Genomic DNA, 27,018 nt, shown 5'->3' with positions numbered 1-27,018 from the left:
GGGGTCCCAAGAATGGGGTTGTGTGGGGTGATGGGTCTACAAGGGCTTGAGGAGTTGGGGCTTGGGGGTGAAGGGGCTGCTGGGGCTCCCAGAGGTGGACGTGCAGGGTGAGAGGCTGGCTGAGGGTCCCATGAATGGGGCACAGGGTAAGGGAGCTCCTGAGAATTCCAGACATGGGGGTACAGTGTGAAGGAGTTGATGGGGTCCCAGAATGGGGGATGGGGGACCCCATCCCAGGGGTCAGGAATGCAGGCCGAGGAGGCTGCCAGATGAGGGGGCTGCCTGGGGTCCCAGAGGTGGAGGTGCAGGGTGAGGAGTGGGGGGGGGGCTGGGAGACTGGGGTCACATCCCTGACCCAGGAGCCAGGGGGTTCATTCTAAGGACTGTGTTCTCTGGGTGAGAAGCGGCGGGTAGGATTTTCCAGGGACCAAGGGGTGCCAGAATGTAGATCAGAATCCCTGGGAGGTCTGGGGCGCCTGGGTGGCTCAGTCGGTTAAGCGACTGCCTTCGGCTCAGGTCATGATCCTGGAGTCCCAGGATCGAGTCCCGCATCGGGCTCCCTGCTCGGCGGGGAGTCTGCTTCTCCCTCTGACCCTCCCCCATCTCATGCTCTCTCTCTCATTCTCGCTGTCTCAAATAAATAAATAAAATCTTAAAAAAAAAAAAAAAAGAACCCCTGGGAGGTCTGAACCAGAGGAATCCCTTTCAAGGTTTGGGGTGACAGCACCCATAACGGAGAATCCAGGCATCTCAGGGTGTATTTTAGGCCGGCCTCATGATTTGGGGTTATTTCTTAGGATAAGGGCCTCCCCTTAGAATTGAAGTCCATCTTCCTTAGAGTGCATTTCCTCAAGTTGGGGGGGTCTGGACCTTAGATGTGTGGGGAGCATGGGCTCAGAAGTGAGCTCTCCCCTCAGAATTAGGAGGTCATGCCCCAGGCACCGGGCTACCTTCTTAGAATCAGAGTCTTCCCTTTAAGGACCTGGAATGGGGATGGTGGGGCTTGGGCGTGATGCTGCCTGACAAAGGGCCACCCCTACTCTGGAGGCCCGATCTTCGTCACCTGGAGGCCGGCTCCCTCCCCTCCTGGTCTCTGGCGTCACCTCAGCCTTCTTTTAGTTCCGCTTTTTCCCGCCTTTTCGCTCTTCCACAGCTGATTGGCTGCGTTCAAGTCCCGCCCCCGCCCTTTTCCCGCCTACTCGGGAGCTGACACGAGCGGGGGCGTGGCCTCAGCGGACGTTGGGCCGCCCGCCGTTGGCTGGCCGCGCGCGGGAGCCCTGCCCCGCCCCAGTCCTCCCCGGAGTCTCGCGCCCGCTCCGCCCCCTTCCCTTTGAAGCGCGCAGACAAGGAGACACTTCCGCGGCGCATGCGCTGCACTCAAGGCGAGAGAGAAGAAAGGCTGGCAGATTGCGCACGCGCAATTGAGACAGGGCGGTAGGGAAAGATGGACAGCTTTCGATGACCCAGGCTTTGCGCATGCGTTTTACTGCAGTCTGAAGCCGAACCTTGGGAACCCAGGACGCCTTCCTACACATGCGCAGGAGGCTCAATGACAGTCGAGCGTTGGCTAAGGTGAGGGAGAAGGCAGGGGATTGCATGGCCGGGGGAGGGCCGCCCTGCACCCCCTATGTAGCCTTTCCGAGCATCTCCTATGCTCCTAAGATCCACCTGCTGCCTAGACCCCGCAGAAACCCGTTATGCCACTACAGGGTCTTTGGGCCCGAAAAACGCCCCGGGACTCAAGACTTCTGACCCCTGCCTGGGGCGCGGGCCACATGAGCAGTGTGGGAGGGCACAGGCAAGACGCGCTGCAAGACGGGCAGATGGACTCTGCGCCCTGCCTGGGGTAGGGACGGCCCCTGGAGGTGGAGAGGGTGCGTTTCCTCTAGTTGACCTTTGACCCCTGTCCATTTCCCTCGTTCAGGCTCCAGGGAAAGGGTCTGGCCATGCTGCATGTGACCCGGGGGGTCTGGGGATCCAGGGTCCGAGTATGGTCCCTGTTGCCCACGCTCCTCGGGCCCCCCCGGGCCCTGTCGTCGCTGGCGGCCAAGATGGGGGAGTACCGCAAGATGTGGAACCCCACGGAGCCCCGCGACTGGGCCCAGCAGTACCGCGAGCGGTTCATCCCGTTCTCCAAGGAGCAGCTGCTCCGCCTCCTGACACAGGTACCGCCCGTCCCGGGTCCGAGAGCCTGGGGACTGCGACTCCCGGCAGGCATCGCGGCGGCCCAACCCTACGTGCCATAGAGGGATGTCCTGGCGCCTCCTGGGAGTTGTAGTTCCCGTCCCCTTTCTACTCCCAGGTGGGCGTGGCGTTGGAATGCAGGGACAGACCTGTGAGATGCTGATGTAGCAGCAATTCCGGACTCCAGCTTGTGCTGGGGGCTTGAACAAGCCCTCTCTGGGGCATGGTTTTTCCCTCTGCAAAATGGGTATAATAATCATCCTCATCATTACTATTATTACTACCTAATAATACTTATTATACTAGCGACGCTGTAATCATAATCATTATCACAGTGTTTGAGCTCTTTACTGTATGGCACAGTGCCGGGCATTTTCCACGTCTTGTTGAATCATCAGAACAACCCAGTAAGAGAGAGACTACCATGGTCCCTTTTACAAATGAGGTGACTGAAACAGGAAAGGAGAGAAAGTGACTTAGTCAAGGCTATGTCGTTGTGGCCCAGGTTAGAACCAAAGTGGTCTGACTCCAGAGCAGGGCAGGGACTGTGGTCTCTCCTGAGGCATTAGGCATCTGCTCCACTGAGAGTCCAGCTCCAGAGCTAAGCTCTTTTTTTTTTTTTTAATTTTTTTTTTTTTAAATTCATGTGACAGAGAGAGAGAGGGAATATGAGCAGGGGAGAGAGGCAGAGGGAGAGGGAGAAGCAGACTCCTCGCTGAGCCAGGAGCCTGATATGGGGCTCGATCCCAGGACCCTGAGATCATGCCCTGAGCTGAAGGCAGACGCTTAACCATCTGAGCCACCCAGGCGCCCCCAGAGCTAAGCTCTTACCCCACTCTCATCATCCTACTTGCCATTATTGAGGATTATCATTCATTCATTTAAAAATTATTTATTGAACACCTCTGTATGTACTAAGGCTTATGCTAGACTTTATCCACAAGCACACACGTAGATATCAACACACACAAATACACGTGTATGTATGTGGACACAGAATTGCTTCACATTCTTACCATCCATTGCTCTCTGAGAAAGAGGGTGTGATCCTCTGTTGCTGATAAGGGAACAGGCTCAGAGAGGTGAAGACATTCATCTAGGGCACTGAGGTAGGAAGCATAAAGAAGCTGTTAAATATGTGTGTTCTGGAGTCAGACAGGCCTGGATCGGAGTCTCAGCTTCTTTTTATACAAACATTGTGGCCCTCAACAAGTGACTTCCCCTGAGCCTCAGTGTCCCCTTCTGAAAAATGGGAGTTATAATTCGAGCTATCTCCGTACAGCCTCTGGAGGATGATAGCCCAGTGAGCAGCAGCTGGTACACAATAAGCATTGTGTGAATGTCAGCGAGTGAGTGTCAAAGCGGTAACTTGACCTTCTAGCTCTTTCCGCTGTCTGTTTTCCGCTACACTGGGCTGGCTCAGTTTCTTGGTCAGTAAGATTGGCTGCCCCCCGCCCCAAGCAAAAGAAAATCTTAAAAAGCCCAGATTGTATGGACTGCCAGAGAAAGAAATCCTCCCTGTGAAGAAGGGGAAAGAAACCTAAAGAGAAGTTTTGCTTCCTGAGGTAACAGGAATTCCACTCCAGTCCTGCGGAGAAGGCAGCTTTGGAGGAGTTTGCGGCCCACGTGGACTTCTGCACCTTGTTCCACTACCACCACATCCTGGCCCGGCTACAGGTGAGGACCTGGCGCCTTCCTTGGTGTGCCTGTTTGCTTATCCATTCATTCAGTAAAAATCCTCTGAGCCCCTCCTTGGAACCTGACCCTGCTCTAAGCATGGGGGATGCAGCAGTGAGCAGGACAAATGAAGCCACGTCCTCATGGAGCTGACATTCTGGTTGGGGAGACAATGAATGAATGAATGAATGAATAAAAAATGGGATGACCCAGAACGGTAAGTGCTGTGAAGAACAATGAAGCAGAGTAGCAGGATCGAGAAGGATGACATGAGGGCCTGTTTTAGACAGGGTGGTCAAGGAAGGCTTCTCTGAGGAGGTGACAGGTGAGTTAAGACCTGGGTGAAGACAGGGAGAGAGGCTTATAGATATCTGGTGGCAGGCGGGTGGTGGTGGGGCACATTCTAGGCAGAGGGAAAAGCAAATGCAAAGGCCCTGAGGTACAGAGAGTTGGAAGAACAGGGAAGGGAGCACTATGCCTGAAGGGCAGTGAGCGAGGGAGAGTGGGCAGGAGATGAAGGCAGAGAGGGGTTGGGGGTAAACTGTTGCCTGGCCCTGTGGGCAGTGGTAAGGACTTTACTTTGACTTTAGGTGAGCTGGGAGCCAAGGGAGGGCTCTGAGCAGAGGAGGGACATGTGCTGATTTAGGTGTTAACAGGCTCCTTCTGGAACAGACCGTCAGAGGCAGGGAGATCTATTCAGAGTCAATTATGTTTGTCCAGGTGAGGGATAATGGCAGCCCCAGCAAGGGTAATAGTGGTGGAAGTGGGGGAAAGTGGTCAGACGCTGGTAATGGTTGGAAAGCATCAGCATTTGGCTGTATGAGGCGGGCGGGCAGTGAGGGAAAAGAAGAAGTCAGGGGGTGCCTCCAGCAGTTTGGGCCTGCTCCTCCAGAAGAATGGAGCTGCCATTTACCGAGATGCAGAAGACAGGGCGGGGGCGGGAGGCAGATCTCTGAGGAAGACTCGAGGTCCATTTTGCAATTAGGAATCTGAGATGCCTATTAGACAGGCAGGTGGAGAGATGGACCCGAATGTGGGCTCCGGAGGTCACAGAGGGGTCTGGGCTGAGAAACATCCCCTGGGAGCATTTAGATGGTACTAGACGAGAACATCAGGGGGATTAGCTGAGCCCTGGGACGTGCCAGCCTTGAGATCAGGAAGGGGAACTGGAATGGGTGAGGGGGACAGCCAAGGAGCAGCCAGAGAGAGAAGTAGAACCCCAGGGAAGGGTGATGTTGGCAAGCCATATTCTCCGTGTCCTCCCCCTTCCCCTCCCAGGATCCTGGCTGTGTCCCTGAGACAGAGCTCGGCCTCAGTGATTTTCTCTACGTGACTCACAGAGCTCAGAAAAGCTGTTATGCTTACAGTAATAGTTTATTACAACAAAAGGATAGCGAACAAAATCAGCTAAGGAAAAAGGCCATGGAACGGGGTCCAGGAGAGGCCAGGCCATCTTCCTGTTGGCTCTCTCAGAGGAGTCTTGAAAGATGACATGTAGTTCTCCCGCCAATAAGGCGTGACAACATGTATGGAGTATTGCCCACCAGGGAAATTCACCTGAGCCCTGGTGTCCAGGATTTTTTTTTTTTAAGATTTTATTTATTTATTTATTAGAGAGCGAGAGAGAGAGAGAGAGAGAAACAGCATGAGAGGGGAGAAGGTCAGAGGGAGAAGCAGGCTCCCCGCTGAGCCCGGAGCCTGATGTAGGACTCGATCCCAGGACTCCGGGATCATGACCTGAGCCGAAGGCAGTCGCTTAACCAACTGAGCCACCCAGGTGCCCAAGATTTTATTTTTAAGTAATCTCTGCACCCAACGTGAGGCTCGAACTCACAACCCCGAGGTCGAGAATCACATGCTCCATTGACTGAGCCAGCCAGGTGCCCCAACTGGTATCCAGGATGGTTATTGAGACTCAGCCAACACTTGGGTGGCCGACCTTAGCTACTCAGTCACCAGGCCCTCCAGGGGTCAGACTGCTACTTCGTGGCCCAAGGGCCCACCATACATCACATCGTTAGCATAGACTAGCTGCTGTGACCCCAGGTGACAGGGAAACCCAGACACTCTTAGCAGGCAGAACATTTCCAAGGGCTTAGAAATTATCCCAGGAGCCAAGGCAAGGGCTGGTCCTTTGGAATGTGCAGGGTTTGGACAACCCAGGCCTGCTGAGTTGACCCTTTACTGTACATTGCCACTGCCCTCTGGCATGTCCCCTCTTTGAATAGCAGCGACAACAGCCCCTTGCCACCGAGCGGGCACTCTGGGTCAGGTTCATTGACTCCTTTACTGTGGCATCGAGGGGGCGGCTGCCCTTAGCCCAGTTTGCAGAGGGAGACGCTGAGGCTCTGGGAGGGCCCGGCCGAGCCAGGATTTGCAGCCAGGTCTGACTGCCTCCGAGCCCGAGCCTGGGGTACACGAGAGGCAGGGTTTTTAAGAAAAGTTATTTAATTAAAAAAAATAAAAATAAATAAATAAAATAAATTAAAAAAAAAAAGAAAGAAAAGTTATTTAGGGGGTGCCTGGGTGGCTCAGTCGTTAAGCGTCTGCCTTTGGCTCAGGTCATGATCCCAGGGTCCTGGGATCAAGCCCTGCATCGGGCTCCCTGCTCCGCGGGAAGCCTGCTTCTCCCTCTCCCACTCCCCCTGTTTGTGTTCCCTCTCGCTGTGTCTCTCTCTGTCAAATAAATAAAATCTTTAAAAAAAAAAAAAGAAAAGTTATTTAGAAAATCATTTTATTTTATAAACATTTAAAAATATAGAAACACAGAAAACGTATACAGTGAAGACACATATTCCCACCGAGGCAGGAGATTTTAAACTGAGACACTAGGAGGGGAAAGGAAGGGTGGAAGCAGAGGGAGGTGAGACACCAGGGAGGACGCTTTGCTGACGACCTAGGTCCCTTGAGGAAGCCGCCTGGAGCAGGTGAAGAGCTGGCTGCGTTGTTTACTAGCTGCGCCAGTGACCTTGACAGGTGACCTCTCTCTGCACCTCCTTTCCCTTATTCATCATTGAATTCATTCAGTGGGTATGTATGTACGTATTTTAAAGGTTTATTTATTTATTTATTTATTTATTTATTTATTTGAGAGCGAGAAAGCGAGCGGGGGGAGGGGCAGAGGCAGAGAGAATCCCAAGCAGGCTCTATGCTCAGCGCAGAGCCCGACGTGGGGCTCGATCCCACTACCCCCGAGATCATGACCCAAGAGGAAACCAAGAGTCTGACGTGCAACCGACTGAGCCACCCAGGCACCCCTCAGTAGGTATTTATTGAGCACCTACTGTGTCCTCCAGTGGTTCCAGGTCCTGGGACATAGTGGTGAGGCTGACAGATATGTGTCTCTGCCTCGTGGGATCACGTTCTAGTGGGGGAGACAGACTTTCAAGAAGGTAAAGAAGCAGGGGCGCCTGGCTGGCTCAGCCAGTAGAGCATGCAACTTTTGATCTCAGGGTCATGAGTTCAAGCCCCACAACGGGGAGAGAGTTTACTTAAAAAAAAAAAAAAAAAAAAAAAAAGAAGGTAAAGAAGTAAAATGTGTGAAGAGATGCTAAGTACTGAGGGTAATGTTGCCAGAGAAGGAATAGGACACCCAGTTGATTCATTTCTGACTCCTGCCGTAACAAATTACCATAACCTGGGGGGCTTACAACAACAGAAGTTTGTTCCTGCAGAGTTCAGGAGGCCTGAAGTCCAAAATCAAAGTGTGGGTAGGGTTGGTTTTTCCCGGAGGCTCTGTGGGGGGACCATCCCATGCCCCTCCCCTAGCCGATGGTGGTTGCTCTCCTTGGCCTTCCTCGGCTTATAGACACAATAGTCCAATCTCTGTCTCCCGTCTTCAGGTCACCTTCTTCTCTGTGACTCTGTGTGTCCTTTTCTGTCTCTTAGAAAGGACACTCTCATTGGATTTAGGGCCCACCCTAATCCAGGATGATCTCATCCTGGGATTCTTACCTAATTAGACCTGCAAAGACCCTATTTCCAAAGGAGGTCATATTCTGAGGTTCCGAGGAAACACGAATTTTTAGAGGATACTGTGCAACCCTCTACACCCAGTTAAATTTGAATTTCAGATAAGCTATGAATAACTTTTTTTTGTAGTATAATTATATCCTATGTGATACGGTCCTCAAATATTGCATGGGACGTACTTAAACTGAAAAATTGTTAGTTGTTGATCCAGAAATCAAATCTAACTTGGTGTACTGCATTTAATTTTTTTTTTTTTTTGGCTAAATCTGGTAACGCTAATTAAGAAGAATAAGAAAGCAGGAATGTTTTGCAATTTTTAGGTAGAATAGTCAGGGAAGGCCTCACCGAGGGGGTGACATTTGAGCCGAGACCAGAAGGAGGCAAGAGTGAGCCATGAGGAGATCTTCGGGAATAGTAAGTGCAAAGGCCCTGTGGCAGGAGTGTGCATGGTGTGTAGGAGGAACAGCAAAGAGGCTGAGTGAGCAATGGGAAGAGGGCTAGAAATGAGGGCAGAGATGGGGCTGGGACCCAGATCCTGCAGAACCTCATGGGGACCCAGTGAGGACTTTGCTTTGACTCTGAGTGAGGTGGAAACCACCAGAGGGCTCTGAGCAGAGGGATGGGAGCTGACTTCAATGACAACAGGTGCCCTGGCAGCTGCCTGGGGAACAGACTGGGTTGGGGCTGGAGGATGGGAGCAGAGAGACCAGTGCCCAGGCCCTGCAACAGTCCAGGGGGGTGAGGGTAGCTCAGACCTGGGGTAAGGGGGGGGGGGGGGGGGGTGGTGGTGAGAAGTGGGCAGATTCTGGATCTATTTTGAATGTGGGGCCATCAGAATTTGCCCATGGATTCAATGTGTGAGAAATAGAGGAGCTGGATGGACTTGGCCTCCTCTGAGCCGGGTGAGGTGGTGGGAGAAGCAGGGGAGGAGTCTGGGGAGGAGTCTCAGAGCCCCAGTTTGGGAGGTAGTGGGTTTGAGAGGAAGCCTGTCAGATGCCCGCCTGGAGGTGTCAAGAGGCCCGTTGGACATCTGCGGGCAGGCATTTAGTGGGCTCTTGGCGTGTAAGTCTGGAGCTCAGGAACATCAGCAGCAAATTCAAGCATGTACCTTGCCCTCAGGGAGCTGAGCTTGGGTGGTGGGGACAGCTGTGAGTCAGACACTCTCCCCCGATGAGCAGATAAGTTCAGACAGTGAACTAACCGGGCACAGTTCATACCAGCAGATAACAAAGGTGACCTTGGTTTCTGCACCGAAGTCCGTGTGCAAACTGGTAAAACGTGCCCCTTTCCCTTGCCTGGTGCTGCGTAACATGGTAGCTGCTGTCCACATGTGGCTGTTTAAATTTGAGAGCACTGAAATTAAATAAAATTTAGAAATTCCACTCTTCCATCATATTCACCCCATTTCAAGTGCTCAGTAGCCACCTGTGACCAGTGGTAAGCACTTGGATGGTGCAGATCTAGATGTTTCTATCATTGTAGGCAGTTCTGTTGGATGGTGCTGCTCTACATTCTTTATTTCCATCTGAAAGGGTAACAGGATAAATGTATACGTCTACAGCATCTAAAATGGTATTTATTAGATCTGGCACGTTTGTGCAGTATACAATCTGCCTAACCTCACAAGGCGGCTCTGCTCAGCCTAAGGAGCAGAGGAAGACTTTTTGAGAGCGATAAGGGAGCTGGAATATTGTAGAAGAATAGGACTTCAGTAGGGGACAGGGAGGGGGCAAGGAGACTCTCTTAACAGCATGTGCAGTGTCCCTGTGCCTGGAGGAACGTAAATCAGTGTGGCTGGTCTACAGAGCCACCAAGGGGGATTGTGGTGTTAGGTCCTCAGAGGCCTTGTAGGACGCAGAATGATCCTATTTCCTGAGGGCAGTAGGAGCCTTGGAATGATTTTAGCAGGAGATCGACATGGTTAGATGTATAATTCCTGATATACCATTTCCTGGCTGTGTGACCTTAGGCCGTTACTTAACCTCTCTGTGCCTTAGTTCCCACTTCTGTAAATGAGGATAACAATAGTACCATTGTCACCTTGTGAGAACAACCTGCTTCAAACAGTCCCTGCTGCGTAGTAAGCGCCATATAAATGTGCACTATCATTTATTACTGTTGTTGTTATGGTTTGATAGAATCTTGGCTGCTGTGTAGAAAGCAGATTGTTGGGGGTGGGGCGAGGGGATTTGGGGAGACCATTGCAAAGGCTGTTGGACTCATCCAGGCAGGAGGAGGAGATGGGGGTGTGGACGGGGGCAAAGTGGCGATCCGTTTGGGGATAGAATCAGCAGGGTTCATTGTGTGGGGGAAGGGAGCAGCAGGGGTCACCTGTGACATCCAGGGGTCACCTGTGACATCCAGGTTTCTGGCCTGGAGCCCTGGGTGGAGGTGGATGGGAGGTGCCCAGAAGAGAATTTGGCTCGCAGCAGATGCCTGATGAATGCAGATTTCTCTCTCCTCTGGCTCTGAGCTTCCCTCCCCCCCAAACTGCGGCTCAGTCCTGGCAGTGGAATTTCTCAAGGTCACTCTGTGAGTCCGAGAACTTGGCCTGTGGGACCTGAAGGGCTTCTGGCACAGGCCCCAGTGTTGGGCTGGAGTCCTGTCCTTGGGCAGCACACCCCTAGCCCTGGGAGTTGGTTCAGAAGGGGATCTGCTGAGGCTCGGCTGTCCTGGCTGTCCTGTCTCCCTGCTCCATGGTGTCCACGGCCCTGGGCCTTCCCACCTCCAAACTTCTGCCAAGGGCGTTCTTCCCACTTGGAGTACCTCTTTCCTTCCACTAATTCAAAATTGCACCTGGCCTAGACAAGTTGTTCCTTAGGGCCTCCTGTCCTGAGAGACACAGAGGGTCGGGCTTGTTCATGGCGTGTCTTCTGAACTAGTGATCCCCCCATGAGGCTCGCTGTATAGTCTGGGACAAGTCACATGTCATCCCGAAACCAGCAAAGAGGCTAGGCACCCAGAAACTCCCTCCCTCATTCATTCACTGAGTCAACATTTTTTTTTTTTTTTTTTGTGGGCAAGGGGGCGGGGGAGTGGTGGGTGCCTAAGATGAGCCAGGCAGAGCAGAGGCCAGTTTGTGGGGACCTTGGAGGTGGTGGACCACTTCTGGTATTTATGCCAATTGCAGCGGGGAGCCACCCCGGGGGTGGGGGGAGGGGGCAGAGGGTGCGGGATCTGTTTCTAGTCTAAATAAGCTCTTTGCGGCAGTTTCGTGGAGAGCGGTTTGGAAGTGGCAAGAGAAGAAGGAGAACAGAAGCCCGATGCAGTTGTTGAGGTCGGAGGAGAAGGTGGCTGTGGAGACGGGGGTGGGGCGGGGATGGATTCAAGGGTGACTCAGAGGTCTAGCCAGTGAACTTGCTAAAGGATTGGAGAGGGGGTGCGAAGAGAAGGAAGCGATCAAGGATGCCTCGGAGATTTCTGATCAGAGCATCTGATGAATCAGGTGGTGCTGTTTCCTTTAGGGAGAAGGCTGGCTGAGGGGGAAGGAAGAAGAAATGAGGCATTCTCCTCGGGCCGTGTTAGATGTGAGATCCCGTTTCCAATGGGAGGTGTCGAAGAGATCATTGAATATGAGAGGTTGTCAGGGGAAGAGGTCTGGGAGGAGAAACCCAAAATTTACCGGAAGATGGGGGCGGGAGGATGTGACCTGTGGTTTGACTTGCTGCATTTGAGGTGACCGACATCCCAAGAGAAATGTCAGCTGGAGAGTTTGCGTTAGTCAGTATAAAGCCTTAGCTGCTGTAACAAGCAGACCCAACGACCCGATGGTTTAAAGGAAGTGGAAGATTGTTTCTCTCCCACTTAACGGTCCAGTGGTAAGTGGGCCAGAGTTCCGCATGAGGTTATTCTAGGACCCAGGGTCTTTTCATCGTGTTGCTGTGGCATTCCTTAGAACACTGTCTCCATCTCTGTGTGGTCAAAACTAAGCCAGGGGCAAAGCAGTGTTTTCAGCTGGCAGAGGAAGGAAAAGAGTGGAGATGCAGGGGAACAAGAAGCAAGGGGGAAATTGGACCTTCTGCAGACTTTCTGCTCACGTTCTATGGATGAAATGTGTCTTCTGGCCACACCTAGCCTCCAGAGAGGCTGGGAAACGTATTATCTCTGTGCATCCCCGCGTCCACCTTCCCCTCCGTTACTGGGGACAGATACTATGCCTCAGAACTGGGTATCAGATCTGGAACCTGGAGGACGGGTCTGGGCTAGAGATGTGAAGTTGCCCAGAGATACACAGAGATTCACAGAGCGGTGTTGTTTAAAGGCATGGGAAAAAAGAGGCTACTTAAGGTGAGAGAGAAGGGGAGAGGGCCCAACACAAGCCCTGGGGCACCCCGTCACCTAAAGGGTGGGCCGGTGACAATCCCTCATGCTGTGCCCTAGACCATTTTTCTTCTCTCTGACTCTCTTCTCAGGCCTTGTATGACCCCATCAACCCCGACAGGGAGACCCTCGACCAGCCTTCGCTTACGGACCCCCAGCGTCTGTCCAATGAGCAGGGGTGCTTCGGGCTCTGGAGCCCCTGCTGGCCCAGGCCAACTTCTCCCCGCTCTCAGAGGACACTCTGGCCTATGCTCTGGTTGTCCATCACCCTCAGGATGAGGTCCAGGTGCCTGTCTTCCAGGGGAGAACCGGAACTCCCAGAGGCTTTGAGGCAGGGATGGAGCCTTTGGGAGGCAGAGGCTGCTGGGAGTTGTCCTGAACACAGGGCATGAGCCCACGTTAGTGTTTTTGGTGAATTAGAATGAGGCACCTCTTTCCCAGTCCCTGCACTGCCATCTGTTGGAAAAGTATCATAATATACGGATCTTCCTAGGACTAGAGTCTTTATCACCATTTGCCAGAAAACTGTAATAATAAATAACACAAAACGCTCATTCTTAAAGTCAATAAAATTAAAATTAAAATACTAAAATCTTTCAAAGTCCCCCATCTTATAGTGATTTTTAAGATATAGTTTTTTTCCGAAGTCATATTTTATTGTCTGAAATTGGGATATGACTTATAAGTGGTGTGGCATAGTTTTAACTGACAATATAATTCTTTTTTAGTTGCTTCATAAAATAATGGAATATCCAATTGACAATCATATTATGATATATAAGTGTATCAAAGTAACATGTTGTGTACCTTAAGCTTACAGTGTGCTACATGTCATATTTATTCAATTAAAAAATAATAGAGTATCTTAAAATCAGTGACATCGTAGATTCTCGGAAATGTGGTAATAAAAATGACTATGAGGTAAATGGTGCCATCTTAGATAGTATGCCCTTGTGCAGTATACAACATGAGCAGCTGTACATGGCCATCCTGTCTAGACCCATCCTGGGTGATGATAAGCCTGGGAGAGGGGTGGAAATCACTGAGGGGAGGGACATCTAATTCTAGTAGCCTATGTTCTCACCCTAGCCCATGCTCAGCTGCCTCTGCTTCCTTTGTTCCCCTTGTCAGGTGACAATAAATTTGGATAAGTATATCTACATGCAGTTCTGGGCCCTGGGCCAGCGAGTCGGGCAGATGCCCCTTAAGTCCAGCGTGGGCTCCAAACGTGGCTTCTTCATCAAGTCGTCCCCCGCAGAGAGGTGAGGCGGCCCTTGTTCCCCAGCTGCAGCGAGAGGGAGCAAGGTTAGAGTCGAGAGGGGACTGACAGGTCAGTGTCTGGATTCGGGTGTCGGGACCTAGGGGGGAAGTCAAGAAAGGTGTGGGGAGATCATCCAAATGCTGCCTTCTTCCCAAGGGAAAATAAGAACTACAGCGCCCAGGGGAAAAGGAAGGGTCGGGACACGTCCACATTTTCCAAACGAGGACAGCTGAGGCTCAGAAAGGGAAGGCCACATTCTGAAAAAATGGCACAGCCAGAATTCTGGTGAACATTATATTTTTAACAGAGGCTACTCTAATACAGAGCAGGGTCAGGAGAGCCAGATCTCTTGGGCCTGTAAATTACCCAGTCTTTCTGGAAATCAGTTAATCAAATATGGTCATGAATCCAAAAAATCCGAACCAAAATAAAAAACCCAAAGGCAAAAAAAAAAAAAAAAACAACCCCAAACCAAAACCAAACAGAACAAAAAGCCCTCATATCCCTATATACCCCTCAGTAAGTCCACTTCCAGGAATCTATTCCAAGGAGATATTTATACTTGCAGACTGTGTGTTTAATTATCTGTCTCTCACGCTGGACTGTAAGCTCCACAAAGGCAGTGACTGACTCATTTTGCTGCCTCTCCAGAGCTTAATAGCACTCCCTGGCACCTCGCAGACACTTGAAATGAGAAGTAGAATTTGAGTTTGAAAAACAGCTCACGAAAAGATTGGTATTCCGCTCCCATTCAGCAAGTGCCTAAAGCCAGAAGCCACATCTATGCGCCCCATGACAGGGGATTGCGTTATATAACTGACGCCCTGTTGCTGGACACTGGGCTTCTTTCTTTCCTTTTTTTTTTTTTTTAAATATTTTTATTTGTTTATTGAGAGAGAGAGAGCATGAGAGGTAAGAGGGTCAGAGGGAGAAGCAGATTCCCTGCTGAGCAGGGAGCCCGATGCGGGACTCGATCCAGGGACTCCAGGATCATGACCTGAGCCGAAGGCAGTCGCTTAACCAACTGAGCCACCCAGGCGCCCCAACTGGGCTTCTTCCTGAGTTTCCTCCCGCCCCCGTTAAGTAGCCTTTACAGTGAGTGTGTGACTCCAGAGGTAGAGAGAGAGTGTCCCCAGGGCCGGAGGGGGCTCCCCGGGAATGGTCCTCACCGCCCTGCCCCCCTCTGTCTGGCAGGAGGTACTTTAAGCGGGTGGTCCTGGCAGCCCGAACCAAGCGGGGACACCTGGTGCTGAAGAGCTTCAAGGACACGCCACTGGAGGGCCTGGAGCAGCTGCTGCCCGAGCTGAAGGTGCGCACGTCCACCACGCAGCGCGCCCTGCTCAATTTCACGCTTTTCGTCTCGGGCATGGTGTTCTTCGTCAACGTGGGCATGGTGGTGCTGTCAGACCTCAAGATGGCCACCTCCCTGCTGTTGCTCCTGTTTGCTATGTTCATGGGCCTCCGGGCCTCCAAGGTGAGTGGACTGCCCCCAGCGTGCTTGGGGGTCCCTGCTTCTGGGTGTTCAGCCGGAAGCTCAGGCCACCCTGTATTTTTGCTTCTTTCATGCATTGTTCCTGCCTTGTGCTGCCCTTCCCTCCTTTACCTTGTCATTCCCACTTTCCCTCCCTCCTCCCCTCCCTTCTCTACCTTATGTCCTCAATGCAACCTTGGGCAGCTTTCTTAATCTCTCGGCGCTTCGGTTTCCTCACCTGGAAAACGGAGACAGGAGCGAGACCTGCCTTGTAGGGGTGTCCTGAGGATCACAGGCAGGATGCCATGAAAAACAGTGGGCACAGGGCCTGGTAGACAGTAGGCGCTCCATGCGTGTTCACAGCCCATCACTGGGTGCCTGTTTTAGAGGCATTTTAGTGATGTGGGCAAGTTGTTTTAGAACCGGACTGCCTGGTTTTGAATCTAGCTCTTCCGTCCCCTCGCTGTGGGACCTTGAACAGGCTGCTTAACCTCTCTGTGCTTATGTTCCCACATCTGGAGAGTGGGGATGACAAGAACCTGATTCATAGGGTTGTTGTGGGGATCGAATGCATGAACAGAGCCTGACATATCGTACAAAACGTACCATATGAGAGTTAGCCATTACTGTTACTATTATTATTACTAAGGAGGCTGTTGTTCTCTGACTCTGGGCTTTCTCTTCCTGATGGGCTGTCATTATCGCCAGAGAAGCTGTTTTATAAATGCGGCCTCCTGAGCTCCAGCCCAAATGGACTGAATTGGAAACTCTGGGACTGGGGCCAAGGAAACTGTATTTTTAACACCCTCCCTTCCTGATTCTGCTACATGTGAACGCACGGCTGCCTCATACAGTTGCGCGGGTTGTTCACCATCCAAGGATTCGAGGCTGAGGGGACGGGTGAGGGCTGGAAGCGAACTTGTGCCATGTGTGCCGAGTGGAGGTTGAGTCAGCCCAGAGGGGCTGCCTTTTACTGATTCGCCCCAGGGCTGACCCTGGCCCCAGGAGTGTGGACTGGTTTGTGACGTCCGTCCATTGTACTTGATCATTCACTCGCTGGTTCATTGGTTTTCAAGCCGTTTACAGCCATCCCAGCGGGGTCTTAGGAGGACTGGTAATAAATTGCACAGATAATAGCCACGCTGGGCTGGCTGAGAGGGGGTGAAGGGCTGGGGGTGGGGATAGCCACTCCTGCGGAGGACTAGGGGTTAGGTGGGATTTAAGGGAAGCTTTGAAAGGGGGAGGATTGAACCCGGTGGGAAAGGGGCTGAGGGAGCACAGCTTGGGGGCTCTCACAGGGCTGGAGTCCGGGGTACAGGGTGGAGAAGCCAGGCCCCAGAGGGTGGCAGGGGACTTGAATGCCAGAATAGGGGCTTTATCCACAGGGCAGCAGGCAGTTGCCATGGCAGAGTGTCACATACAGGGAGTGCGGCCACCACTGAGGGGGGAGGGGGAAGCTGTGAGACCAGTGGCAGGGAGGCTGGTGAGGGGTGTCCACTGCTCTGGGCGGGGGCACCCAGAGTCCCAGTCCTGGGTGGACCATCCGTCCCACCTGCCTGAGGCCCCAGGGGGCTGTGGAGCCTCTCGGGCTCTCCAGGTGCCAGGTTAAAACCCAGGTCCCTAGTTAATTTAGCGCATCCCCATTAAATGTTTTCCCATGCTCTGGGCTAAGATCCAATCCTTAAATGTGGGCCCTCTGAGCCTCCCTCCAGCTGCCCCTCCCTGCACACTCTTGTCCCCTCCTGTGTGTCAGTCACTCCCAGATATCCGTCTCTGGTGCAGACTCCTCTCCCAGAGTCCAAACCCCTGGCCCTGCCTGCTCCCTGGATGTGCCCAAGCCCTTCCCACACTTACGCACCGCATCCCACTGAGCTCAGGATCCTTCTTCCCCAAACCCCCTTCTAAGGACTGGTCTCAGATCAGATACCTGGGAGCTGATTTTGCTGCAGTATGCACATCCCTCTTTCTTCCCCCCAAAAGAGCTCATCCATTTCTGTGGTTTCCACAGGCAGCTGTCTGTCATCTCTTAGATCCGGTGCTCCATGCTCAGCCTGGAGCTGGCCAACTCCGGAACAGCCCCCTGGTGGGCCTGTTGCACTCCCCTCCAGCAGTGGCTCCCCACACCTGCTCCTTGTTGTGGTTCTCCATCTGTAGAGGGCCCTGTCCCCCCAAGTCACTGGCTAGACCCCTGGAGATGGCCCTTGCCCTGCCCCCCAGTCTATCAATCCCCAGACTGTCCTTCCTGCCCCGCTTCTGTGCCATCTCGTTCCCTCTGCACTGGCCCTAGCCCAGGTCTTCCCAGCCTCCCCAGTCGGTCTCATCCCAGCCCTCCAGCCCATCCCCAGGGGCCTCAGAGCTGGCCTTGCTCCTTGCTCACAGCCTGGCCTCAGAAACCCTGTTGCCCCAGCCTCCTCCAACATAGTCTTATGCTTCAGCTCCACCAAAACATACTGCTGTCACCCCTTCCTGCTCCCCACTCTGCTGCTTCCCTTCACTCCTCTCCCCTTTGCAGCTGCTGTTCCCTCTGACCGAGATGTCCTTTCGCCCCTGTTGGGCTGGCCATCCCCGGCTCACCCCTCACCCTCAGCTCAGAGGCTCCAGGAAACCTTCCCAGCCTTCTCGGGCCTGGATGGTGCCCCTGTGGGCTGCCGTCATACCCTGGCCCAGCACGGAGCAGGCCTGGTGTGGTTGGGAAGCAAGCATCCCGGGGATGCTTCAGGGCCGGTCCTGCCGTGCAGGGAGAGGTGTGGCGCACGCGGACAGACTGTCGCGTGCCTAACGGAGGTCGCAGTGGCCACTGCAGGAGCCTGACGACCCAGTTGCTCATCTGTGGGACACTATGTCCACTCCAAACCTTGAGGACGAGGCAGTGAGTGTTTTCTAAGAACAGACCAGGGGTGACTTGGCTTGTTCTGAGACCTAGAGGCCCGAGAGAGAGAGAGGGCAGCTCAGGGTAATGTTCAGGGTAAACTGGCTCATCAACACAGCTGCATTCAGAGAGGAGGAGCAGGTGAGCGGGAGAAATCTTCAGGGGCCAAGCCATGCAGGGCCTTGGCGTCAGGCCAGGGAGCATGGACTCTCTGAGGGCACTGGGGAGCCATGGCAGGGCTGTGAGTGAGGGAGGAGCAGGGTCAGCTCTGGGGCTGTGCGGGGACAGACCAGAAGGGGCAGGTGCAGGCGGGAGGAGGCCATGCACCGGGCAGGTTGCAGAGGAGGGGACAGGGCCCAGAGAGGGCAGGAGGACAGGGCTAGGGACTGACAGACTGCTGAGGTGGGAGCGAGGATGCTGCCAGGGGTCTGGCCTGGGACTGGGCAGATGGCGAGGCCACCCCAGATCTGGAGCACAAGAGAGGGGGACCTGGTAGGCTGGGAGGTGGGGTGAGGGGCCGCGGTGAGTGTTAAAGGGAACACCCAGCTGTTGTGTCCTCTCCAGGGAGGGAGGCCTGGCCTCCTCCGCGTGCCATCGAGCATGACCAGCCCACTCAATATCTGAGAATTCAGTGGCATAAGCTTGGCAGAAACAGACAGAAAACCCAAGGTGTGTTCCATCCCAGACGGTCCCTAACACACACAGTTCCCACATCTCGCCTCGCACCGACGAGATGGCGATTGGTTCCAATGCAGGGACAGACACTGACTGTGCGGGGCCTGTACCAAGGGAGAGCACAGTCGCACACAACCGTGTCATCAGTCCTGGGCAGGTCATTTGAGCGATTTCCACGGCTCTGCTGACTTCAGAGGCGTTTCACCTCAGGTCCCGGTGTAAGTTGGGCAGACAGTACGTGCCTTTTTTTTTTTTTTTAAGATTTTATTTATTTATTTGACAGAGAGACAGCGAGAGAGGGAACACAAGCAGGGGGAGTGGGAGAGGGAGAAGCAGGCTTCCTGTGGAGCAGGGAGCCGGATGTGGGGCTCGATCCCAGGACCCCGGGATCATGACCTGAGCCGAAGGCAGACGCTTAACGACTGAGCCACCCAGGCGCCCCAGCACGTGCCTTTTAAAGAAGGCACCCAGCCTGGGGTTCAGTCGAATATTCCGTGGTAGCTAATGTCCAAATGCCTGTTATGGGCCTGGCACAGTGCCAAGTGTCTCATAAACCTCATGTTGATTTCCAGGCCTTTTCCTGTCATCTACCTCATTTCACTGATAGTGCCGCCGGAGGACTTAGGTCTTAGCCGAGGGCTCAGAGCTGGTAGGGGGCAGAGTTAGGACTGCCCCCAGGCCTGCCGGCTACAGGACCCATCAGGCTTGAACTCATTTTGTGGATGAAGGGAGCAATCGGAGTGGAGGTTTTTAGTGTGAGCCCCCGAGGGCACCGGTGGTCTCTCCTTTCCCTCCTTAGGGACACCAAGGATGGGAAAAGGGGTCCAGCGGAGGAGGGGGCAAAGGGTGGGGAAGGGGGCCCCCCATTAATAGACAGCCGGGCCCCAGACTTGCCCCTCCCTCCATTCTCCTTCCCTCAAAGAGGCTTGAAGTGTTTGTTTTCTTTTAACACTTCTCTTGACAATTTAACCTTTGAAACCTTCTTTTTATTATGGCAAAGTTCAAGCAAATGCGGGAATAGAACAGCATGATGAGCTCCCGCGCCGCCAGCCTCCGTTGTCTATAATTATCCACAGTCAATCTGGGTTTCAGCTAAAGACCCCCTGCTCTCCCACCGCTGGGTTATTTTGAAGCAAATCCTATACATACCGTCTGGAAATACTTTAGTAGGTATCTAAAAGATAAGGACTTACAAAAAAAAAAAAAAAGATCATCGTCACAGAAAGTTCCAAGGCTAAAAGCTCAAATCGTCCAGAAATCCTTGAACAAATCTATTAATACGTGGCTCAGATAGGCAAACCAGGGAGGCGGTTGCTGAAAGCTGTCGGCGTCGGAGTCTCTGGGGCGAGAGCGTGTGTGTGTGTGAGCGTGTGCGTGTGCATGAGCGCGCGCGCGCGTGTATGTGTGTGTGTGTGTGTGTGTTAGAAATACAAATACCCGGGCTCCGGTCCTGGGCACCTGAACCCAGGAAGCCTGGGGAGAGCCCGGGAGCCCGTGGGAAGGACCATCCCAGGGTTGAGTGACTGGGGGCGGAGTGTATATGGGTGGGAGCGTGGCCCCCTGCCCCCGCCCTTCCCCGTCGCCCGGCTGAGCCCGCGGGGCTGTCCCCACCTGCAGATGTTCGGACAGCGGCGCAGCGTGCAGGCTCTGGAGCTGGCGCACATGCTCTACTATCGCAGCACTTCCAACAACTCGGAGCTGCTCAGCGCCTTGGCCCTGCGCGCGCAGGACGAACATGCCAAGGAAGCTCTGCTGGCGCACAGCTTCCTGGCCCGGCTGCCCCCCGGTGCGCGCGGCCAGCAGGAAGGTAGGACTCGACCCCGCACGCGGTGGTGGGTGGCCCTGCCCTGAGCACCGCCCCCGCCACGCCCCCTGCCCTTTGAGGCTCTGCCCCCACACCATCGCAGCCCAGTGGTGACGTGGCCCCACCTGGAACAGACTCCATCGAGACACCCCCCCCACACACTGCAGGCCCAGCACTCCCAGCTCCCACTGGTGAATCTGGCCAATTTCCGGGGTGACCTTGGCCCTCAGCAGATGGGACCCCCACCGCCTCCCCTGAACCCAGCTTCCGATCTTGATGGACCTGGTCCCTCCCTGGGGTGACCTCCCTGTTCTGACCTTATCCTGAGTAAGGGTCTTGGATCATCGGACTCCTGGTGTGGCACGCCCTCCTTTGCTCCCAACCTCCCTAGCGCTCCTTCCAAAAGAGACTCTTGTTCCCTCCCGATGTGTGCCTCAGGTTGTCTCCTTTCCAACAGGAACCTCCCTGACTTGTCCGTATATGAGAGCCACAGAACTGGACCCTCCTAGGCCTTGTCCCACTTACTTGCTAGCCTCAACCGAACGCCTAGGCTTCTCCCAGACCCAGACCCCTCATGTTCCTTGCCCTGTGCCCTCCCTGCTGTCCCTTCCCGGTCCTTCCAGGTCCCAGTCACCTCCTCACAACGCCTACTTCTCTGCCTGCAGAGACCTCCCAGTGGCTCCAGTCGGAGGTAGAGCACTGGCTCCTGGCCCAGTCAGGCTGTGACGTGGCCTTCAATGGAACTCGGGCCCTGGCCCACCTGCAAGCCCTGACCCCCAGCATCGGGATGTTCCCACCCCCGGGCATCCCCAAACTGGACCCGTTGCCCACAGTCATTCCCGAGACCCCCCAGCCCGCACCCAGCAGTAACAAGCCCTGAGCGAAACCTCAGCCCAGCCTAGCCTCGCTCAGCCACCTGGGGAGGCACTAAGCCCCGCCTCCTCCACGATAAGCTGTCAATCAAAGCTACTATGCTTCGCCCCTCTCTTAACTTCCACTCACCCACAGGCAATCACTTCCGTTACAGTCTATTCTTAAACAAAGCTAGCAATTGAGACAGCCTACAGTTGCTAGGCAACTCCCTGGACAGCCAATCAAAGCTTTTTGGCTCGGCTTCTAGGCCATACCTTAGTCCCACCCTCACCGTAAACATCCAAACATGGCTTGGCTGAGGAGGAGTGTCAGCCAATCACAGCTGTTCAGTGTTAACAAACCACTAGGCACAGGGTTAAACTGTGCCCTCCCGAGGCCATAGATCACTGTCTTTTTAGCCCACTCCGGGCAAAATGCCCAACACGTTCACCAAGGCGGACCCCCGTCCACAGCCAATGGGAGCCGGTTAACCCAGCTCTCTGGCCAACTGCCGATGACAGCTGCTGGGCACTTATCAACCTTAGGCTGCCAGTTGTCGCCGCACAGAAGCAACCAATCAATTTCTAAAGGAAACTCGATCTTTCTATCAATTGCCGCTGCTCCTCAGGCAGACTACCTGGTCAACCGCTGATCAGCTGGTCCAGGCTAAAGGGGTTGGGAGCCTTATGTCAGGCAGAAAACCGTGGGTCAGGAGCAATCAGAGACCATCCTCACTCCAAGACTCATTTCCACTCAGGCCCCCAACAACCTCAGGTGCCTTCCCTGCCCAGGTCCCTCACCCTTTCTGCAGAAACTACCTCGGTCTGGATCTTTCTTCCACCAGTGGCCTGTGCAATATTTATTGGTTTGTCAGTTTCACCCCATCCCCTCTCCCAAAGAAATAAATCATGTTTAATAAATCTGGATGAGTGGGATAGCTGCAGGGGTTGAAGAGAAGGAAAGCATCAGAATCCTGGAAAGAAGAGACTCGATCTTGGGGCGGGGGGGGGGGGGAATGCATTTGGGTGGGGCCTAGGCAGAGAAAGCCCTAGTCCTAGGGAGAGACTGGGTTCGCAGTTGGTGAAATAGACTGGCTGCGTGTAACAGAAGAGGATCTTAGAGAAGACCTAGCTCCTGAGGAGAGGCCCTGGTTCCCCAAAGACTGGGTCTTACGAACAGAGAAGATAGGACAGCCATGTGCGGTTGTGCAAATTGTTCACTGCACAAACCCACACAGCCAAGGCACGGGCGGATGTAAAATCCAGCCATCTCCCCGCCCCCACATGTGTCCTGGTGGGGCTGGGTAAGCCTGGAGGGGGAGTGGGGATGGCATCTAATTTTTGCTAAGGTGTCATATGGGCTAGGGGCAGAATTGGGTGGAGGAGGGGAAAGAAGAGGGGCTGGGTCCTAATGACGGAGGTGTCTGAGTTCCAAGAGGGAAACAGAAAATCTTCCCAGAGGTGGGCGGAGGGGGCGGGGTGGGGGGGTGGTGGCGGCGGAGACCAACAATCTAGAACAACACACACCCTGGTTGAGAGAAAGACACCCTTGTACACGGAAAAAGAGGACAGGAAACCCACATGCCTGGTCCTTCCCGACAAGTGCTTAGAGGTCTAGACTCGGGAGGAATCCTGAGACAGGAGGGCTCAGGGCGTCAGGTCTGTGAAAGGGGAAAGGCGGCTGGGACCCCGGCTTCCTGTGTCTTGGTTTAGAAGGGACTGAGGGCCTGGAGCTGGACATTCTGAAGGCTGCCGCTGGAGGGGCTGTCCCAGGTTCAGGAAAGATCAGGCACGAGCAGCCTGGGTCCCTGAAGGAGGCAAGGAGGAAGGAAGGAGGCAAAGGCGGAGCAGGCGGTTAAACGGTCTTATTTTCTGGAGGAGGCCGGGGGCGGGGGCTTTGGGGCTGAGACGGAGGGGCCGGGCACCGGCAGAGGCGGCAGGGCGACGCGGGGCCCTCACTCCCGCTTCCGCAGGTGGATGTAGATGACGCCGCTGGCCAGGGCGAGGGGGAAGGCCACCCAAGCCAGGGCGAAGCAGTAACCGAAGCTGCCCCCCGGCGGGCGTTCCGCCAGGATCTCCTCGGCGTGAATGGCGTAGATCAGCGCCCCGGTAAACACCGCCACGCCTGCGGGGAGACGGGGACCAGGTGTCACGCAGTACCGGCAAGAAGACTGCATTTCCCAACAACCCACGGGGCAAAGAAGCCGCGGGAAAGCCAGGGCTCCGCACCGCTGCCTTCTGGGAGTTGTGGTTCGCTCCCTCAGAGCTCTGGAAGGAAGCTACCGCATGCTGTCCTTGGGCAATTTAGTTAATCTATCCATAAAATGGGAGATACTCATCCATAAAATGGGAGATACTATCCATCCATCCATTCATCCATCCATCCACTCATCCCTTCAAGGAATATCTTTTAGTGCCTTTCTGCGAGCCAAGCAGGAAAATAATGAATTAAAACGAGAGGGACTTTATAGGAACCTAAGAAGAGAATATTCCAGAAACTGAGGACTATGATAACTTAGTTCTCTGCACCTGAAGTCAAAAAGTTTTAAGGTATATAAACACCCTGAGGTGTCTGATACACAGTAGGCCCACCAGAAACAGAAGCTGGCTGCTATTATAAAATCACTACTATTATGATTCAGAGTTCTCTCCTGGAGTATTACTTAGCCAACCATCTCCGCACCCCCTTCCCTGGGATCTAAATTATTTACTCACTCCACTGTTCCCAGGCCCGGCTCCTTGAAGCTCTGAGTGTCAGCTTCGACATGACTCAGAGACGCACACCACAAACCACTGAATCAGTGAAAAGTACAACTCTCTGTAAGTCCCCAGGCAGAGAAGTAGCCTATGGAGGCACTTCAGGTGGTCCTTGGGCAGTTAATAATTGTTTTCTTTGACCGGATGTCCATTCTCGGGGCCCCCAGCACCCGGACAGTCCCCCTCCCTTCCCTTCAATTCCCCGGGGCCCGTGCTCACTGGTGCAAAGCTGGCAGAGGCCAGTGGCATAGAAGAGCCCGCCTCGCCGCATGGTGTAGAGCTGGAACATGAACAGGATGAAGGACAGGCAGCAGAGGATGAGGGAAAGCACCATGAGGACCTGAACCGCCTTCAGCCAGCCTGCAATAAGGAGGAGATAGCGGTGGAAGTCACAGTAGGTCCAGAGTTCCAGCTCCACCGGCTTGCTCATCGTTCACTGCCTCCACCCCATTTAGAGCCATACAACTTTGGATGCTTAGGAGTATCACTTACATTGACCTTGATTCCTATAACGTTGTTAAATTCCCTTATCAGTTCTAGAAGCTATTTTCAAGATTCCTTAGGATTTTCTACATGAACATGTCCTCTGGGAATAGAGACATTTTTACTTTTTCCTCTGCCCTCTTTATACCTTTTATTTCTTTTTCTTGTCCTGTTGCATTTGCTACCTCCAGTACAACACTGAACGGAAGTGGTGAGAACAGAAGTTCTTGCTTTACTCTTAGGGGAAAAGCATTTAATCTTTCATTTTCTTTCACTTAGAAATTTAGAAGGATACAGCTCTTATCCTTTATAACTCAGATGATACAGCACCGTAACCCCCCAACCTTCTTCAGGACCTTGGAAGGATTTAGCCCCACCCCTTTAGAACTTTAATGTGGTCCTGCTTCAACCCCTTGGAACTTGGACAAATTGGTCCTGGACATCCATTCCGAACACCAGTCCCATCTCCTTAGAATTTTGAAAACATAATCCTACCTGCTCAGAATCTTGGGAGCTTTCTCCCCATTCCTCAAACCTATAGCATGTGGCCTCCACTCTTTCTGAATCATAAAGGAGGGGGGCTTTTAGTCCATCCTCTCTAGAACATGAGCATATTGCCCCCTACCATCCAGATAAGAGGGTCATAATCAGCCCCACTCACTCAGCATTGGGGCCCAGACCTGCCCACTCAAACTTTGAGGGGTTCCCTAGTTCTTGGTCCTGTGAAGAGACCTGGGGTGACCCCTCCCCTTGCAGACTGGTTCCCTATCCCCCTCACCATTCTCGCTGACGTTACTGCAGGCCCACGTTTTGTTGTCATTGTTCCACGTGCAGTCATACCAGAGATTCAGGGACTCCTTCCCCGGGAGGGTCCACCAGGACTGGGAGGGACCGAGAAAGAAACAAAGGCAGGGTTAGGAAAGGAAAGTGGGTGGCGTCAGGGAGATTGTGGGAAGGGTGAGGAAAAGGGTCAGGTGCTGGAAGGCATTGACCTGGGAAAGGCACGGATTTAGTAAGAAGGGGTGGGAGCAGTCAGGGGAAAGGGCGGGGTAGAGGGAGGCAGAACTCAGAAGGGTAGATGCTAGGGAAAAGGGGTGGGGCCCGAGTGACTTTAGAAGAGGGGCCTGGCAGGAGTCTACAGGACAAGATGCCCCGCTGCCGCCAGAGTAGGCTTACCTTGTCCAAAGTGGCCACAAAAAGCAGGATGAGAATGAGGATGTGAAGGGCAGAGACCATCAGCAGGAGGAGAGACATGGCTGCGGTGGAAGCCTGGGCTGGGGCAGGGCGGGGGGGGGTGTCAGGAGGTGGTTGTTTCGAGAGGTTGGCACAGGGGTGGGTGAGATGCTTCAATCCTGGTGGAGAAGGGGGCTGAGTCCAGACTCCTGGGGGTGATGGAGAAGAGTGTGGGGGCCGTGACTCCTGAGTCTGAGCGGGGAGGAGGCTGGGGGCCCGGACTCCTGAATTCTCCAGGGGTTGGAGCAAGCCAGGGATGGACTCTTGGGTCCAGGAGGGAGGAGGACTAGCAGTGTGGCCTCCCGTCTCCTCAAAGTCCTGGTCCTGGGCACATATGGGCCAGGATATGAAAATTCAAGCTGATACCCCTCCAGAGTCATCAGAAGCTGGGGGCTTCCCCCAGAGACAGACATCCTTGATTCACCCCCCCTCCTCTCCTGGGGTGGGGAGCAGGGGGACCCAGTGAGTCATCCAGTGACTCATCCCATGCCCCTGCCTCCAAGAACCAGGGAAACCCCAGTCTCTGGCTCTGCCCACGAGGTCCCCACCCCACCCTGTTGCCAGTCTGGTGCCTGCTGGACATCTTGTGGGAAAAATGGGCGAGATCCATGCTGGGGGTGTGAGGTTGGGGTTGGCAGGGGGAGGCTTGACAAGAAGGAGCCAGCCTCCCAGGACGCTTCAGTGTCCAGAAAGGGGGTGCCTGTAGTCCCCCAGATGTGGGGTGTTCTCTGGCAAAGCCCTGATCTCAGCGTCCTCAGGAGGGAGTGGACAGCCATGGGGAAAAACTAAAGGAAGTTTACCAGTGGAGGGCTCTGCTAAGAACCCCGAATCCTTGCCGGGCCCCACCCCTTCCCGAATCTCCACCCCAAGTGCTAAGAGATCACTTCTTAAATTACAGTGATTTCCATGGGGTCTGAGAGTGGGGGCGTCTCTCCAGGCCTGGGGGTATCCTTCGCAAACTGCTGCACTCCCAAGTAAATAAAGAAATCCGGTCCGAATAACGGACTGGAAACTTACCGAGAGCGGCAGAAAAAGTCAAGAGTTGGAGTCTCGTCCCTTGCTGGGGCCTCCGCGCCCCGCCCTTCTCCTCCCTCCTTTCACCCTCTCGAGGCCCCCGCCTCTCTCACCGCCTTCCTCCCTCCCTCTCTCGCTCTCCCCTCTGGCTCTCTCCCTCCTTCTCCCCTCCAATCGGGAACTCTCTCTCTTTCTCTCTCTCTCCTTTCTTCCCTCTCTCTCCAGTCCTCACTGCCTATACCTCCTTCTTTCTCTCTCTTCTCTCTCTCCTGGCTTTTCTCTCTGCTCCTCTCAATATATACTGACCCTTTTATACCCACTCCCACCGCACCCAGCTGAGATCTGTGCCAGAGGGAGGGACTAGGCATTCTCTGGGCTTCCACCCACTGCCCCCAGACAGGCGTCTTCTGGGGCTCCCTCCCAGCGTTGAGATGAGAAGTCCTCGAA

At 53.9% G+C, this 27,018-nt stretch overlaps 2 protein-coding genes across 4 annotated transcripts; one reads left to right on the top strand and one right to left on the bottom strand.

Moving 5' to 3' along the window:
- Window positions 1-1,395: 1,395 nt before the first annotated feature.
- On the top strand, window positions 1,396-22,066 carry TMEM143 (transmembrane protein 143). Its single transcript, XM_034986900.1, is given in 9 exon segments — window positions 1,396-1,572; window positions 1,925-2,165; window positions 3,757-3,861; window positions 12,246-12,327; window positions 12,330-12,439; window positions 13,285-13,415; window positions 14,609-14,888; window positions 20,047-20,236; window positions 20,899-22,066. Coding segments are annotated over 9 exon segments (1,377 nt in total). The 5' UTR covers window positions 1,396-1,549; the 3' UTR covers window positions 21,114-22,066.
- An 868-nt stretch (window positions 22,067-22,934) lies between these two features.
- EMP3 (epithelial membrane protein 3) lies at window positions 22,935-26,944 on the bottom strand. Of its 3 annotated transcripts, none has more exons than XM_034986902.1 (5): window positions 26,575-26,944; window positions 25,501-25,706; window positions 25,103-25,205; window positions 24,061-24,201; window positions 22,935-23,209 (listed from the first exon to the last, which is right to left on the bottom strand). In XM_034986902.1, exons 2-5 carry the CDS (start codon window positions 25,576-25,578, stop codon window positions 23,040-23,042), a joined length of 492 nt encoding a protein of 163 aa, XP_034842793.1. In that variant the 5' UTR covers window positions 25,579-25,706; window positions 26,575-26,944; the 3' UTR covers window positions 22,935-23,039. The 3 variants fall into 3 exon arrangements, with proteins under 3 accessions (XP_034842793.1, XP_034842794.1, XP_034842795.1); XM_034986903.1 differs by having other exon boundaries at window positions 25,501-25,598; window positions 26,575-26,724; XM_034986904.1 differs by having other exon boundaries at window positions 25,501-25,676; window positions 26,575-26,684.
- Between the last annotated feature and the right edge of the window lie 74 nt (window positions 26,945-27,018).

This window comes from Mirounga leonina, unplaced genomic scaffold, assembly GCF_011800145.1.
Source record: "Mirounga leonina isolate KUSES-001 unplaced genomic scaffold, KU_Mleo_1.0 Mir_376, whole genome shotgun sequence".
In the NCBI taxonomy this organism is placed as follows: domain Eukaryota; kingdom Metazoa; phylum Chordata; class Mammalia; order Carnivora; family Phocidae; genus Mirounga; species Mirounga leonina.
This window is presented reverse-complemented; position numbering and strand designations above follow the sequence as displayed.